The 16939-nt window shown below is 44.5% G+C and overlaps 1 protein-coding gene across 4 annotated transcripts in view; it reads right to left on the minus strand.

Moving 5' to 3' along the window:
- The window catches only part of SCAMP3 (secretory carrier membrane protein 3), a 31182-nt gene that overhangs the window by 4521 nt on the left and 9722 nt on the right, over window positions 1-16939 (minus strand). For 3 of the 4 annotated variants that reach the window (XR_013834050.1, XM_079958346.1, XM_079958345.1), the window contains exons 2-8: window positions 14580-14657; window positions 13153-13287; window positions 9425-9545; window positions 7800-7928; window positions 6546-6705; window positions 5411-5512; window positions 1609-1726 (exon numbers count right to left, since the gene is read on the minus strand). Coding sequence is in view for 3 of the 4 variants with exons in the window: in XM_079958346.1 (XP_079814472.1) it covers window positions 1609-1726; window positions 5411-5512; window positions 6546-6705; window positions 7800-7928; window positions 9425-9545; window positions 13153-13287; window positions 14580-14657 (843 nt within the window). In the remaining variant the exon portion in view is untranslated. The remainder of the gene's footprint in view (window positions 1-1608; window positions 1727-5410; window positions 5513-6545; window positions 6706-7799; window positions 7929-9424; window positions 9546-13152; window positions 13288-14579; window positions 14658-16939) is intronic. The other variant, XM_079958347.1, reaches the window with a different exon arrangement.

A 16939-nucleotide genomic window follows, 5' to 3' on the forward strand; every position in this document is an offset into this window, starting at 1 on the left:
AAGACTTTCAAGAACCATATTGTCAGAAAAGCAGTGTTTAATGTCTGGACAAAATACAAAGACTTATTGGAAAACAAAACTCCAAGGTGGCTTTCACCACTGGAAGCTAAGGCCCGGAAAAGACTCAATATGGAGGCCAAATGGCCGAAGTATTGGGAAATATTAGAAAAAGATGGAGATAATTGGAAATTGCAGAGTCAGGAGAAAATGAAAGACAAAGTGTGAGATTGGTTACACTACGCTCAGATTAAAGAAGTTTTCAAACTTGATAAAAAGCTAGGATTCCAGGTGGAAAAATCGAAGTTAGAAACGGAACTGTTAGAGCCTAAGACTAAGGTACTTTCAAAAATGTATAACTTGCTGTTGAAGTGGAATATACAAGATGAAACGGTTAAATCGGCTATGATAAAGTGGGCACAAGACATTGGATATAACATTATGTTTGAGGACAGGGAGAGGTTGTGGACTACTGGGCTGAGTTTTACTGCATGTAATGCTTTGAAAGAAAATGTTATGAAAATGATATATAGATGGTATATGACCCCAGTCAAACTTGCAAAAATATACCACTTGTCTGATAACAAATGTTGAAAATGTAAAGAAAATGAAGGAACATTCTTTTACCTCTGGTGGACTTGCCCTAGAGTGAAGGCTTTCTGGGAAATGATATATAATGAGCTGAAAAAGGTATTTAAGTATACCTTCCCTAAGAAACCAGAGGCCTTCCTTTTGGGTATTGTCGGCCAGAACGTGTTAAAGAAGGATTGAACATTTTTTATGTACGCAACAACAGCAGCAAGGATACTTGTCGCCAGGCATTGGAAAACTCAAGATCTACCCACACTGGAAGAATGGCAGATGCAACTGATAGACTATATGGAACTGGCTGAGATGACTGGCAGAATCCGAGATCTGGGAGAAGAGACGGCGGAAGAAGATTGGAAGAAATTCAAGATTTATCTACAAAAATACTGTAAATTGTATGAATGTTAAGAAGGATGCGAGAGTATAAACAACTGGACACCATTAAGCTAGATGAAGTGAATTATGAAGATAAGCTAAATTTAAGAAAGGATAAAAAATTTTGGAAGTTGTAGGTTATATTTAAATTTTTCATGATTTGAATAAAGGATAGTTAAAATCAGAGATATAACATTGGAAAAGTAGATAATAAGAATAGAAATAAGGGGATAAATTTGCTGGAAAAAATTTTATAAACAGGAACGCAGGAGTGGGAGATGTGAGAGAGTCTAAAGAAGTGAAGAGAATTATGTCAAGAGATGTTATATTGTATTGTTTATTGGCATTGTAATTTTAAACAAAACTGTTAATAAAAATTATTTTAAAAAAATGATAATTTTAGGTTATATGTTAATGACTATGTTTTAATTTATATATTTTTTAACTGCTGATATATCTGTATTGTCCCTGTTATACCTAACTGCAAATTCAAATGTATCCCTATCGTGTTTTATGACTTCCTTGATATTGTATGTGGGCTGGAACTGGTCTGTGACTGAAATAATAAATTCATTCAAGGAAGGAAAGAAGGGAGGAAGGAAGGAGAAACAGACTGGGAACTCAGCAACCTGCAGCTGCCATACTCACTCGCTTCAGCATAATGATGCCGAGTCCGGCAACAACCGTGAAGAGTGTGGCCACCAGCATCATGAGAATGGCCACCCCAGTGTTCAGCTTCAGCGCTGTGAGGCTGACGATCCAACCACTGCAGTTAAGAGGAGGAAAGAGGGATCAGGGCCCGTGAGCAAGGGGGCGGCAACTGATAACTGTGTGCAACCCAGCAATTTTAGGCATGAAGAAAATCTCCCCTAAGAGCAGCCACAAAACGTAATTATTACTTACATCCCTGGATTTCGCCCCCTCACACAAAGCAACTTGCAAACCATTTTAAAAACAAAGAATAAGAGTTTAAAGATGGCCAGTCACCATCTCTTAGCCTAACCCTACCTCATAGGGTCGTTGTGAGGATGAAACAGGGAAGAGAAGGAGGGCCACATATACTACCTTGAGATCCTTGGAAGATAGAGGTAGTATACAAATGCAATCAATCAATCAATCAATCAATCAATCATTTTTTTATTTTATTTTTTATAAATAATCCAGCAGACATTTTAATTGAATTCCAGTTTTACAGTTTGGACCGATTTTTGCTTTTGTTGTATTGCATTCCTTGTACATTGCTTAAGAGAACTCTGCAATTAAGCAGTACAGTAGTACCTTGTGTTACCGACGCTTCAGGTTACATACGCTTCAGGTTACAGACTCCGCTAACCCAGAAATAGTAAAAGGTAAAGGTAAAGGGACCCCTGACCATTAGGTCCAGTCGTGACCGACTCTGGGGTTGCGGCGCTCATCTCGCTTTACTGGTTGAGGGAGCCGGCATACAGCTTCCGGGTCATGTGGCCAGCAGGACTAAGCCGCTTCTGGAGAACCAGAGCAGCGCACGGAAACGCCGTTTACCTTCCCGCCGGAGCGGTACCTATTTATCTACTTGCACTTTGATGTGCTTTCGAACTGCTAGGTTGGCTGGTGCAGGGACCGAGCAACGGGAGCTCACCCCGTCGCGGGGATTCGAGCCTCCAACCTTCTGATCAGCAAGCCCTAGGCTCTGTGGTTAAGAACTTTGCTTCAGGATGAGAACAGAAATCGTGCGGCGGCAGCAGGAGGCCCCATTAGCTAAAGTGGTGCTTCAGGTTAAGAACAGTTTCAGGTTAAGAACAGACCTCCAGAACAAATTAAGTACTTAACCCGAGGTACCACTGTATACGAAATGTCTAAATAAATAAAAACCGCCCCAGGAAAGCAGGGACTGCTTCCGTTCCACGAATTCTGCTTGGTTGGCACATTTGTAACACTTTCCCCGCAAAGGCCCCAGAGAGCAGATTTGCTAAACTTCCCTTTCAAAGATCGGTGCTGCCTTTGCATATACTTAAGAACTTGAAACAGTCCCTCACGTGTTTTCCCTATTGTACGCATTATTAAAGTGTTAGAGAACGCTAAATTCATCCCCTTAGGAGCCAGTTTCCTGGTCCATCCCTAAAGACACTATTGAACTCCTTCCTTGAGAGGCTGTAATCTATTACCTATTATGAAACAAGGTGGCAATAGATCAGAGGGGTGTAACTTATATTACACCCACTGAGACAGTTAGCTCCTAATTTGTCACCTTCGCTCTTTGAAGGCTGTTGTATATTTTTTCCTCTGTTTTTTAATCGTCTGCAAATCTTCCATGCTCAGTTGACTGTAATTATACATTTGATTGATTGAGCAACCCCACTCCCTGCCTCACCCAATATGTATTCACTCCCCGTTCAAGTCAGAATTATGGTGCCTAGAGTTTCCTCAGCCCTTGCTGCTGGGCTGTTGTTCCCCAAATCCATTAGGGTCCCCCCACCCACATTTCATTCTGATGCAAAGCTTGGGGTTCCCGAAAGCAGTGCTATTTTTCTAGAAAAAGAGGTGCCGGAACTGAACGTAAACACTTTCCCTCATCTCCTCAGAATGGCAATGGCGTCCAGTGGCTGGAACAGAGTTCCGGAAAGTTCCGGCTTAAAAAAATCGCCATGCCTGAAAAGCCGCCTCCTTCCCTACAGACCCCCTTGGGTGTTAAGATCAGCAGAAGGGACTCTCTTGGTTCTTCTGCCGCCCTCAGAAGCTTGGGTGGTGGAGGCGGCCCAGAAGAGGGCCTTTTCTGTGGTGGAAGGGACAAACCATGGTAATATGGCCGCCCTGCGTGAGGCCAACATTTGCGCCCTCCCCACAGCCCTCGTGGCACCGGCTTAAAGCAGGGCTTTGGGAAGGAGTCGCGCAGCTCTAGCAGAGTCCTAGAGCCGCCGTAATTCAAGGGTCAGCAAACTTTTTCAGCAGGGGGCCGGTCCACTGTCCCTCAGACCTTGTGGGTGGCCAGACTATATTTTGGAAAGGAAAAGAAATGAACAAATTCCTATGCCCCACAAATAACCCAGAAATGCATTTTAAATAAAAGCACACATTCTACTGATGTAAAAACACACTGATTCCCGGACCGTCCACGGGCCGGATTTAGAAGGCGACTGGGCCGGATCTGGCCCCTGGGCCTTAGTTTGCCTACCCATGCTTTAGATCAGGGGTCAGCAAACTTTTTCAGCAGGGGGCTGGTCCACTGACCCTCAGACCTTGTGGGGGGCCGGACTATATTTTTTGTGGGGGAAATAAACGAATTCCTATGCCCCACAAATAACCCAGCTCGCATTTTAAATAAAAGGACACATTCTACCCATGTAAAAATACGCTGATTCCTGGACCGTCCGCGGGCCAGATTTAGAAGGCGAATGGGTCAGATCTGGCCCCCAGGCCTTAGTTTGCCTATCCATGCCGTAACTCCTTCCCAAAGCCCAGAAAATGCTTGTCCGGTTTTGGGAAGGAGACAGGACTCTGTCAGGGCCCTCGTGCCTCCTTCCCGAAGCCGGCTCAACCAGGCTTTGAGAACGTGCCCTTCTGAGCTGACAGAAAGACAAGGAAGGGGCCTGTATGAGAGGCCGGTCAGAGTGGGTTCTCAGGGTGGGAGGCTGAGGAAAGGGAAGCTCTCCCAGATGGGAGAATTCAGCTCTCTGTATGTGTGAAGATTACGATAAAATGGTAACCAAGGGCCACACAGATATATTTATAATTTTGTGTTATATAGCCGTACTTTGGTTGTGAAACACCTTGGTACTGGGACGTTTTGGCTCCCAAACACTGCAAAGCCGCCCAGAAGCGAGTGTTCCAGTTTGAGAATGTTTTTTGGAAGCTGAATGTTCAACGCAGCTTCCGACTGAGTGCAGTCAATTGGAAGCCGCGCCTTGGTTTTTGAAATGTTTCGGGAGTCAAACGAACTCCCGGAACGGATTAAGTTTGACAACCAAGGTACGACTGTCTGAGGATCGTATGAGGATTATTATTAATGTATCTTTCTTTTTCTCTTTGGTGTTTTTTTCTGTTTGATATATTGTTTTCTCTTATTCTTTTTCGCTTAAGTTTGAATTTCATGGTATATTCAGTTGAAAACCTTTAATAAATTTGATTTTTTAAAAAGAGAGAAGGCTCCCTCCTTGGCTGTGGGCAAACCTGTGGCCCTGCCCTTTAGCTGTGAAGTCCCCTCCCCACAGAGACGCAACCCACCACCTTCATTATACAGCTTTCGGCCAGTGCTGAAGGTGTGCCTCCTTTATATCCCTGGACTTTTGAAACCAGAGACATATATTTCCAGGACCCGCCTTATTTCTGTGATCGCCAGTTGATTTAAACTGTTTTCAACATAAGTGTTTAATTTGTTTATAGCTTGCCCTGGGACCTTATGGCGATGTGCAGGTAATAGATTAAAGTCACAAGACTGCAGGCCACCGAGACAGCAAGAACGCGGCGCCCTTACCTGAACCCCCAGCCTGGGATGCCAATGGCCTGGAGAACGTACACCACATCTTGCGCGAAGAAAATGAAGAAGAAGACAAAGAAGTTGAAAGAGCTGTCACTCCTGAAAGAGGAGGAGAGAAAGGAAGAGTTAGGACCCTATTGCTGTAACAGGGTTATGTCTGTTTATAAGAATATTTAGATACTGCTGTTCCATTGAAATAAATAAATGTCAGAGTGGTTCACAATAGTCATACATAAAACCAGACAATAAAAAAATATCCATATAAAACTCTGTCCACAAGAATGGAAAATCAGTGACCCTTCAAATGTTGCTGAGCAGGGTTGCCATGTGTCCCCTTTTTCTAGGACACATCCTCTTTAACAGGGGTAAAACTTCTGTCTGGGCGGATTTTTAAAATATTTGGCAAATTGTCTCTGGCTATGACTTCTGGATGAGACATAGACATAACTGGTGGTTGAAGACTTGCTTTCTTCTTTTCTCCTGCCTCCCCTCAGCAACAGATCACAGCTTCTATAGCCTACATATAGTAAAGGTAAAGGTAAAGGGACCCCTGACCATTAGGTCCAGTCGTGGCCGACTCTGGGGTTGCGGCGCTCATCTCGCTTTATCGGCCGAGGGAGCCGGAGTACAGCTTCCGGATCATGTGGCAAGCATGATGAAGCTGCTTCTGGCGAACCAGAGCAGTGCACAGAAACGCCGTTTACCTTCCCGCCGGAGCGGTACCTATTTATCTACTTGCACTTCGTGCTTTTGAACTGCTAGGTTGGCAGGAGCAGGGACCGAGCAACAGGAGCTCACCCCATCACGGGGATTCGAACCACCGACCGTCTGATCGGCAAGCCCTAGGCTCTGTGGTTTAACCCACAGCGCCACCCACATCCCTTCTACATATAGTATTTAAAAATGAGAGTCGTCGTAGCATCCTCGTTTCTGCTCTTCAAAATGTGGTATTCCCCTGACTAGGCTGCCTGGGACTGAAGGGAGCTGTGAGCCCAGTTAACATTCGGGTGGAGCCAAAGGTTCCCTCATTCCTTAGAAACAAACTCCCAAAATATCCCTGCCCAATTTGCCTGGCATCAAGTTACCCCGCTCCATGGCAGCATCGGGCCTCGCAGCCGCACGCCCACCGTACCTGAAGGCCTTGTACATGGGCCGATACCAGCAGAGGAAGGAGCAGGGCGTGAAAATCAAGGCCCAGAGGATTGAGAGGCCAAAGCCTGAACCGCCCCCAGAATCCACACAGAAAAAGGCCAGGGAAGCCAGGAAGTTGAAGAAGAGGGTCACAATGCCGGCTGTGGGGACGAGAAAGGCAGTGTGGGTTAGCTTATCTCGAGGAAGTGGGGGGGGGGGAGAGGCAAAGGCGGCCCCCACAAACTGCAGCCACGGGGTGGGGGGCGAAAGCTAAAGCCCTCCGTCGGGACGCAGCTGTGACCCCTCTCTCTGCCCTGTACAGAGTTAAGACTAACCATTCTTTTTAATTCTGTGCAATCTGCTCTCAATGGCGGCTCGTTTATTTATTTGTGGCTTGGGTTCGTTTACTATCCCGCCTTTCTCCCACAATGCAGAACCCAAGGCAGCACAGAGGATAAATTTGAAAAGATACAACAACAAAACAAAAAGCACCCCACAATAAATATAAATATTTTAAAAAACAAATCAGTACCCCTATTCAGTGAAAACACCAAAAAGCATTTAAAAGCGCGCACACACAAAATGATATGGCTCATGTTTCCTAGTTAATTTGTACTTATGCTATGAGTGTGTGTGTGTGTGTGTGTGCAAGCTTGCAGGGCACACAGAACGCTTCTTCAGGTGGCTGTTTGTTTCCTGTTTTGAACCTGCAAATTAACTAAAGCACGTGAGGAGGATCCCCATTGACACAGTGGCCTTAGGCTAGTTTATCTATGTTCTCCATGCGCTGTCAGAGGCAGCATGCCTCTGAATAACCAGTTGCCGTGAACCTCAAGTTGTTGTTGTTTTTTAATACGGTTTTTTATTAATTTCTTTTTTAACGCAGTATTTCAGCATACCAATAACAAAACATATAAACTCTTTGCTTTACTGAGCTCCATCCCTTCAACCGGTTTTTAATATTCAAATCTTTGTGTCGCACTTTATATCCTCTACTTCAGACCTTTATATCCTTATGATCAACTCTGTCTCAATGGTCTATAAAGGTTTGAGATTTACAGTTGTTGTTGCCCTCAGGTCCCCTTCCTGGCTGGCCGCTGTGAGGAAGAGGACGCTGAACAATGATGGGCCTTTGGCTTGACCCAGCAGGATTAAGACCGTCTGCTCTAAATTCTCCCTGTGGCTGCTGGGGACTCAACCTTCTGCCTTCAAGACATGGACTCCTCTGCCGCTGTGCTGTGCTTCAAGGACTTACCCATCCACAGGTAGTACATGGTCGTGACCGTTTTCTGTGATTCCACGGGAATCTCCACAGGGATATCCTGATAGAAACACGGCTTCACCGGACAGAAGGAAGGCAACGGAGGCCAGTTGTTCTGATGGGCTGCGAATCCAAAAGCAGAAAAACAAAGAGTGAGGCAAGTGGCAAATTCAGGGTCCTTTCACGATACTCACAGCCAAGCCCCCTCTAAGATTATGCAATAATACTCGAATAATACATCGCAACGATCCATGCAGATCTCCACCATGCAGATCAACTAGATCTACTATTTTCTGCACACCTACATGGGGGGAAATGATTTGGAGTGCTCCAATATCTTTTTTTCAGAGTAACTTACAGTATTTTTCCATTTATAAGACTAGGGGTTTTTTTCCTTCAAAAACTAAGCTTAAAAATTGGGGTTGTCTTATACAGTGGTACCTCGCAAGACGAAATTAATTCGTTCTGCGAGTTTTTTCGTCTTGCAATTTTTTCGTCTTGCGAAGCACGGATTTTGGAAAAGCTTCAAAAATCACCAAAGTCTTCAAAAACCTCAAAAAAGGCTACCACACCGCATGCTATGAGTTGCTCCTCGAAGTCAAGTTGCAACTGCACCCCCTGAATGCACGGTTTCAAGAAAAAGGAAACAAACTTGCAAGACAAAGGAAACAAACTTGCAAGACGTTTTCGTCTTGCGAAGCAAGCCCATAGGGAAATTCGTCTTGCAAAGCAACTCAAAAACGAAAAACTCTTTTGTCTTGCGAGTTTTTCGTCTTACGAGGCATTCGTCTTGCGAGGTACCACTGTACATGGATAGTGATGTGGCTGGACAGGCGATTGAGCCGGAGATTGTCAGCAGCATTTTGGCGGGTGATTTGTTGTTGCGGCAAGTTCCACAAGCTATTGGCTGCTATGGCAATTGGGTGGGCAATTGCCGTTTGTTGCTGGCGAGCGTTCAGACGATTGGTCGCTCTGTCGATGTGCGCGCCATCGGCTGTCTTGGTCCCACGAAAAAGTAGACTTTTCCACTGTACAGTCATACCTCATGTTATGTCTGCTTCATGTTACGTTTTTTCAGGTTATGTCCCGGAAATACCGGAAAGGGTTACTTCCGGGTTTCGCCGCTCGCGCATGCACGCAAAATGATGTCACGCGCATGCGCAGAAGGGTGAATCGCAACCTGTGCAAACGCGGACGCGCCGCGGCAGGTTGCGTTCTTTTCATGTTGCGAAGGGGCCTCTGGAATGGATCCCGTTCGCAATCAGAGGTACCACTGTAGGTAACAGAACTCGCATGTCGTTCTCTTGAAACTGAAGCACCTTGTAGTTTTGGTGTTCCTAAACACTTCACTTTGCAGCCTACAAACCAACCTCCTCTTTTTTTCTCCAGAGCGATGCCTGGAGCCCATCCTTAGAGGCTGAATCCCCTCCTTTCACTCTGACGGGCTTCAACCGGAGCATGTGGCTAAAAAGCTCCCCTTTCGTGCTGATTGGGCAACTCTGCAACAGCCCCTACTGCAGGAAACAGTCGTGGTCTTTGGCACCGCCTCCCCGCGGCCCCAGATCACTACACCCCCAGAGTGAGGTCAGGGTTTTTATTACTGCCAGGGTGGGCTATACCTGCTCCACCACTCAGAGCAGCGTTCTGCAGTTCCCGCTCCCGCCGGTCCAGCTCCTCAGCTTTGCGGTTCAGCTCCTCTTGCCGTTTCAACAGCTCCGCCGTGGCTGCCGCAGTCGACTCCTAGGGGGAAAGCAAGAGAAAAATCAACAGGAGAGAAAGAGGAGGGATGTCCCTCCCCATGTATATTTTTCATCCAATTGATTTTTTATTATTATTTAAATTTCTATGCCACTTTTCCATATGAATATGCTCAAAGCAGCTCACAAGAGAACCGTAAAATGCGTATCAATACAGTGGTACCTTGGTTCTCAAACGACTTGGTACTCAAACAACTTGGAACCCAAACGCTGCAAACCCGGAAGTAAGTGTTCCGGTTTGCGAACTGTTTTTCGGAAGCCGAACATGCTCCGTTTTGAGTCCCCCTGTGTTTCCTGCTGCACTGCTAATTTGAGTCCCCTCACTGCAATTCAAGTCTCCCATTTCAGATTGCAGTGTTTTAAGGTGATAATTGGAGCTTATATTTGGTGCTTTTGTTTCTGCTATTTATTTTGCGTTTTTTGTTTTGAGGGTTTTTCCGTTAATTTGTTTTTGTGACTGTGTGAATCCCAGTTCAGCTACTGATTGATTGATTGTGTGACTGCGGAAATGGATAAAAGCCCCCCATCCAAACAATGACTATCATCAGTGCAGCTAAGAAAAAATAATAATTTTAATTTTTATCATCTACAATACTGTTTTATTTATTTTTATAGTACAATACATTGATTATTGCTTTCATTTCGTGGATCAATGGTCTCATTAGGTAGTAAAATTCATGTTAAATTGCTGTTTTAGGGGTTGTTTTTAAAAGTCTGGAACGGATTAATCCATTTTGCATTACTTTCTATGGGAAAGCGCGCCTTGGTTTTGGAACGCTTTGGTTTTAGAACGGACTTCTGGAACGGATTAAGTTTGAGAACCAAGGTCCCACTCTAACTGCAGAGCATCCACACACAGAAAGGCAGTCTTGTTTAACAGGCCTGGAAAAAGAGCCTTAAGCTATTGCTCCAAAGGGAAAATGAGAAAACTATTCCTGCCTACATACGTGAAGATTATTATGATGGCATGGTTTTCTTTGTAGGTGTGGGTTTTTTTTTCATTTTTGGTTTCTGTTTGTTTGCTTTGTTTTTGTTTGTCTGTTTTTTGGATTTTATGTTTGTAATTTTTGTTGTAATTTTGCATTGAAAATAAATACATAAAGGAGAAAACTATTTCTGCCTGTAGTACATCAGAAGGTCTCTAATCGGCCGAATCAGGTGCACTGTAACCCATCTATGGAAACAGTGTGCTGTTTCTTTAAGAGAAGTGGTTTGGGAGTGTCACAGGGAGAGAGGTCCGATATCTCTCAGAGTTAACTCCCGCTCGATGAGTCTTCTGAGAAATGAAAGCAACTGGGTTTCTTTTTCCCCGCTCGTTCATTTCCTTTTTTCTTCACAGTTTGTATTTTTTTTTTTTTTAAATATTTTTATTAAGTTTTGCATAACTATATTTCACAGACATACAACAGACAAAAGTAAATGAAATAAACATAAAAAGAAAAGAAAAAAAAGAAAAGAAAAAGAACATAAAATACGTACAACATAAACAACACAACTTTAACAACACAACATTAATTTTACAACTTAAACAACACAACATTAATTTTACAACAACATTGATCGACTTCCCTTTATCTCGATTTCGGATAATGTTATCTTAATTATCTTTCTGCTGTATCTATTCCAAAATAAAATTTATAACGTAGTAAGCGTTATCTCATGCCTACTGTGATTTTTTTTTTTTAAAAAAATACATCTATATTTCTGATTAACATTTTGATTTTCCCCTTGTCTCTATTTCCATATATATTCTAAATTTATCCCATTCATTACTAAATTTTGTACTTTTTTGATTTCTTATTTTCTGAGTCAATTTTTTCTTCACAGTTTGTAAAAGCAGCCTTCTGCTTGACGTAAATGAAGTTTGCCGGTGAATCAGAAGCTAAACTTCGGAGAACCATCATTCCGGTTAAGAAAGCCTTGGCCGGTGCAACATCACGTAATCACAGAAAGTGGCAATGGCCTCAGAAAGCAGCATTATAAGAATACCAGTTTCATTTTTTTAAATAACCCACACAATGACAAGTTGCTAGTCCTGAAGACTGGCTTGAAGGAAGACAAGCAAAAAAACCCAAAGAAACTCAGAAGCTGAAAAGAGCAGATGAGTAGCATTCTTGGGGAATCGAAGAGTGCAGGTTTCACCACCGTTTCATTTATTATTATTATTATTATTATTATTATTATTATTATTATTATTTTCTATACCACCCTTCGTCGAAAGATCAAAGGGCAATTTCCCCCCTTTTCGGATTTCGGAAAATCCGAAACCAGCGTGACGAACTGTTTGAAAAGGACAGGAGTAAATTTATACAATATATGAAAGAACACTGTAAACATTTGAGAACGTTTGCAGGTTTGATTTTAAATATTTTATAATGATAATTTTTGAAACTGATTTACAAATACTAAAGAATTTTTTTTTAAGTATAGTAAGAAGGTAAATAGGGTGATATAGAAATGCTAAGGTGATTGTGATTGCTTAAGAAAGCCAGGGAGTGGGGGAAGTCGATGCTCAGTATGAGCAAAGCTGTATTTGATGATATGATTTGATATGAATGCGACGATGGAAAAATATGAAAATTTAATTTTATATACACACACACACACACACACACACATATAAACAAAGATCACAGGGCAGTTTACTATATAAAAACGCAAAAATACATAACAGTAACAAAACAAAACAAAAATACCCCCCCCCCCCCGTTTAAAAGGCCATAAGTCCTGAGAGAAGAGGAATGCTTTTGCCTGACACTTAAAAATATATAATGAAGGCCCCAGGTAAACCTCCCTGGGGAGAGCATTCCACAGACATGGAGCCACCACCGAAAAGGCCCTTTTGTGTGTTGCCCCCGCCTCCAGACCTATGGAGGAAGAACACAAATAATGGCCTCAGATGACTAACGCAGACTCCATGTCGGTTCATATGGGGAAAGGGGCTCCTTAATATCCATTCCTACCAACTTTAGAATCAATTCTAACATAATATTTAACTCTGGGGCTGTGTACATACATTTAAAGTTCATTCCTCACCCGCCAAAGGATCCTGGGAACTGTAGTCTCCCCCTCGTGGAGTGACAATCCTTTACACCCTTAAAAAACTACATTTGCCAGCATTCTTTGGGAGCAGTGCTTTAACTATATAGCGCACACACAGCTTCTGATTCCCTTTTGGCGCAGAATCTAGATTACCTTGCAGAACAGCGATTTTTCTCCTTTTCAAAAGTAGAAATTGTAGATGTTAGAAGCACAGAACTCCAAGCGATAACAGGTTCTGACTGGTGCTGAAATTTGCACTGCCCAGGAATGCAACAGCAACTATGTCCTGTTTCTGTTCTCATCCTAAAGCACTATTTCTGAAGCGTACGTAACCCAAGGTACCACTGTATTTAAATTCCTCTTCTGTTACTTCTGTCACAAAAGCCATGCAGCGAGGAAACAAACCGATTCGTCTGAACTCGTGCAGAAAACAGAAGCCGTTTTGGAGGATTCAAGAAACGGAAATAAGAACGTAAAATAAAAAGCAACCATCCTGGATTTATAGTTTTGAACCCAGGAGCGTTTAAACGCAGGCGCTTCCCCCTTACCTGAGTGCCGTAGGAGCCATAATTCTTGGGCTCGGTGGGGCTTGGCTTCTTGGTGGGCTGCGAGGCAGGAGCTGGCGGTGCCGCAAGGGGGGCCGGTGAAGCCGAGGGAGGGGCAGCGTACGGAGGGGGCAGCTGCTGCGGAGGGGAGAACGTAAGAATATAAGATGCGCCTGGATCAGGCCAATGACCCACTTAGTCCAGCATCCTGTTCTTCCCGCGGCCTACCAGATACCCCAATGGAAAACTCTCACGCAGGATTCGAACACAAGAGCACTCTCCCAGCCTGCGGTTCCCAGCAACTGGGATTCAAAAGCATTCCTGCGTCCAACTGTTGAGGCAGAGAATAGCCGCCATGGCTAGTTAGGGTACTGGCAGCCTTCCCCTCAACCTCTTTGCCTCATCCTCTTTTATTTACCATATTTTTCGCTCTATAAGACGCACCAGACCACAAGACGCACCTAGTTTTTGGAGGAGGAAAACAAGAAAAAAAATATTCTGAATCTCAGAAGCCAGAACAACAAGAGGGATTGCTGTGCAGTGAAAGCAGCAATCCCTCTTGCTGTTCTGGCTTCTGGGATAGCTGCGCAGCCTGCATTCGCTCCATAAGATGCACACACATTTACCCTTACTTTTTAGGAGGGGAAAAATGAGTCTTATAGAGCAAAAAATACGGTATTATTTTTTACTGGAAATTTTGTTTACAACTTAAATAACATAAACACCCCACCCACCCCAATACAGAAAACCACCCTTATTAAACATGAACATAACATACAGTGAGCATAACGTACAACAATACAAACAACCAAATAAAATACTTCCTTTATCCTGTACCTGGCCTCCTTATTTACTTTTTATAAGCTGTTTCCTTTATGAATAATTATTAAGATTTTTCTCATTATAACTTAAATATCCACAAAGTCTCCTGCGGACATTAATCGAAACAAGTCCAGGTATGTATTTTAGGGCACTGTTTTGTGAAGGATTCTCTGCATTTCCCCCATGCTTTTTGAAACTCTTGTCTAGTGTGATCTCTAATTGCCTCTAATAGCCAGTTCAATATACTCTAACTGTTTGTCTTGCCGTTCCATGGCCCAGTTTCTTTTTTCCAGTTTTTAGCAATTAGCTAAAAACTGCCTCATCCTCTTTCAAAGCCATCCGAGCCGGCAGCCATCACAGTTTCCTGTGGCAGGGAGTTCCATAGTTTAACATGCTTTTGGGCTCCCTACATGATGTCCTGCCGGCCTGCGCCCGAGAGACACCGCAATTTCTCTCACAGGCACACCAGTTCTGGAGAGTTTCCCCTCAGCACCCCATACGCCAAGTGCAATCTCAGCCTAGCTGCAAACTGGGCCTCGGAGACCTTCCCTCACTCTGTAAAAAGAAGCAACAGCGAAACTGGTGTAATAAAAGAATAGCCCTCCTACCGCTGTGTTGTCAAAAGGGTTGTAGACATCCAAGGTGGCATAATCCGATGTCGGCCTGTGCTGTACGATGGCGGGATCCTGAGAAGACAAAAGAAGTTGCATTTAGATTTGAGAACTGGTGTAGGTGTTGCGATGGCTGCCGCCTCCGGAGGCAGTCTCTGATGTGGCAGGCTAGCCTTCCCTGACTTTGGATCCCCAGGTATAGGTGGACTACAATTCCCATAATCCCTGGTCACTGTGCCATGATGGGAATTGTAGTCCAACAACACCCGAAGACCCAAAGGTGGGAAATGGCTCTCAGTAGCTCATAGTATTATTATTATTAATAATAATACAGTGGTACCTTGGGTTACGGTACCTTCGGGTAACGTAATTTCGAGTTACGAACGCGGAAATTACTTCCGGGTTTCGCCACGCACACACATGCACAGAAACACTCTATTGCGCCATGAGCATGCGCAAAAGCAGCACCTCCGGATACAGACTTTTCAGGATAAGTACGGCCCCCCGGGATGAATTAAGTTCGTATCCAGAGGGTCCACTGTAATAACTTATTTATACCCCACCCATCTGGCTGGGTTTCCCCAGCCACTCTGGGCAGCTTCCGGCAAAATATTAAAATACAATAATTCATCAAATATTAAAAGCTTCCCTAAACAGGGCTGCCTTCAGATGTTGCCTTGACATCTGATGGGAGGGCGTTCCACATGGCGGGTGCCACTACCGAGAAGGCCCTCTGCCTGGTTCCCTGTAACTTCGCTTCTCGCAGGAAGAGAACCGCCAGAAGGCCCTTGGCGCTGGACCTCAGTGTCCAGGCTGGACGATGCGGGTGGAGACGCTCCTTCAGGTATACTGGACCGAGGCCGTTTAGGGCTTTAAAGGTCAGCACCAACACTCTGAATTGTGCTCCGAAACGTACTGGGATCCAATGTAGGTCTTTAAGGACCAATGTAATATGGTCTCGGCGGCCGCTCCCAGCCAGCAGTCTGGCTGCTGCATCTGAGACAACAGGCCTCTGAACAGCAGTTACTGGGGAACCCAAACTGGGAATGTTATGCACCTCCATCCTGGCACCCAGGCCTCCTCACTCGGTCGCAGGTGGCCAATAGCCAGGTGCAAAATGCAGGGCTCGCAGTTTAGTGTTCCCCTCCCAGCTGAGCAGCGCGAACAAGTTGTGTTGTCCCTGCTTGCGAGGCAATGGGGTGAAAGTGTCTCAGCTCCCACGGGGCCAATGCAGCTTCTTGTTTCAACATCATGGTGTATCCCCAAATAGCGATGTTTGGTTGGTGATACATCGTGATGTTTACAGTGGTACCTTGGGTTAAGTACCGTATTTTTCGCTCTATAAGACGCACCAGACCACAAGACGCACCTAGTTTTTGGAGGAGGAAAACAAGAAAAAAAAATTCTGAATCTCAGAAGCCAGAACAGCAAGAGGGATCACTGCGCAGTGAAAGCAGCAATCCCTCTTGCTGTTCTGGCTTCTGGGATAGCTGCGCAGCCTGCATTCGCCCCATAAGACGCACACACATTTCCCCTTACTTTTTAGGAGGGAAAAAGTGAGTCTTATAGAGCAAAAAATACGGTACTTAAATCATTCCGGAGGTCCGTTCTTAACCTGAAACTGTTCTTAACCTGAAGCACCACTTTAGCTAATGGGGCCTCCTGCTGCCGCCGTGTGCCGCCGGAGCCCGATTTCTGTTCTTATCCTGAAGCAAAGTTCTTAACCCGAGGTACTATTTCTAGGTTAGCGGAGTCTGTAACCTAAAGAATCTGTAACCTGAAGCGTCTGTAACCCAAGGTACCACTGTATTATTATTATAATTATTATTATATAATAATAATAATAATAATTTATTATTTATACCCCGCCCATCTGGCTGGGCCTCCCCAGCCACTCTGGGCGGCTTCCATAGAAAGCAAAAACACAATAAAATATCACACGTTAAAAACTTCCCTGAACAGGGCTGCCTTAAGATGTCTTCTGAATGTCAGGTAGTTGTTAATCGCTTTGACATCTGCTGGAAGGGTGTTCCACAGGGCGGGCGCCACTACCGAGAAGGCCCTCTGCCTGGTTCCCTGTAGCTTTACTTCTCGCAATGAGGGAACCGCCAGAAGGCCCTCGGCGCTAGACCTCAGCGTCCGGGCAGAATGATGGGGGTGGAGACGCTCCTTCAGGTATACTGGACCGAGGCCGTTTAGGGCTTTAAAGGTCAGCACCAACACTTTGAATTGTGCTCGGAAACGTACTGGGAGCCAATGTAGGTCTTTCAAGACCGGTGTTATATGGTCTCGGCGGCCGCCCCCAGTCACCAGTCTAGCTGCCGCATTCTGGATTAGTTGTAGTTTCCGAGTCACCT

The sequence above is a fragment of the Podarcis cretensis genome, assembly GCF_951804945.1.
Source record: "Podarcis cretensis genome assembly, chromosome: 16".
NCBI lineage: Eukaryota > Metazoa > Chordata > Lepidosauria > Squamata > Lacertidae > Podarcis > Podarcis cretensis.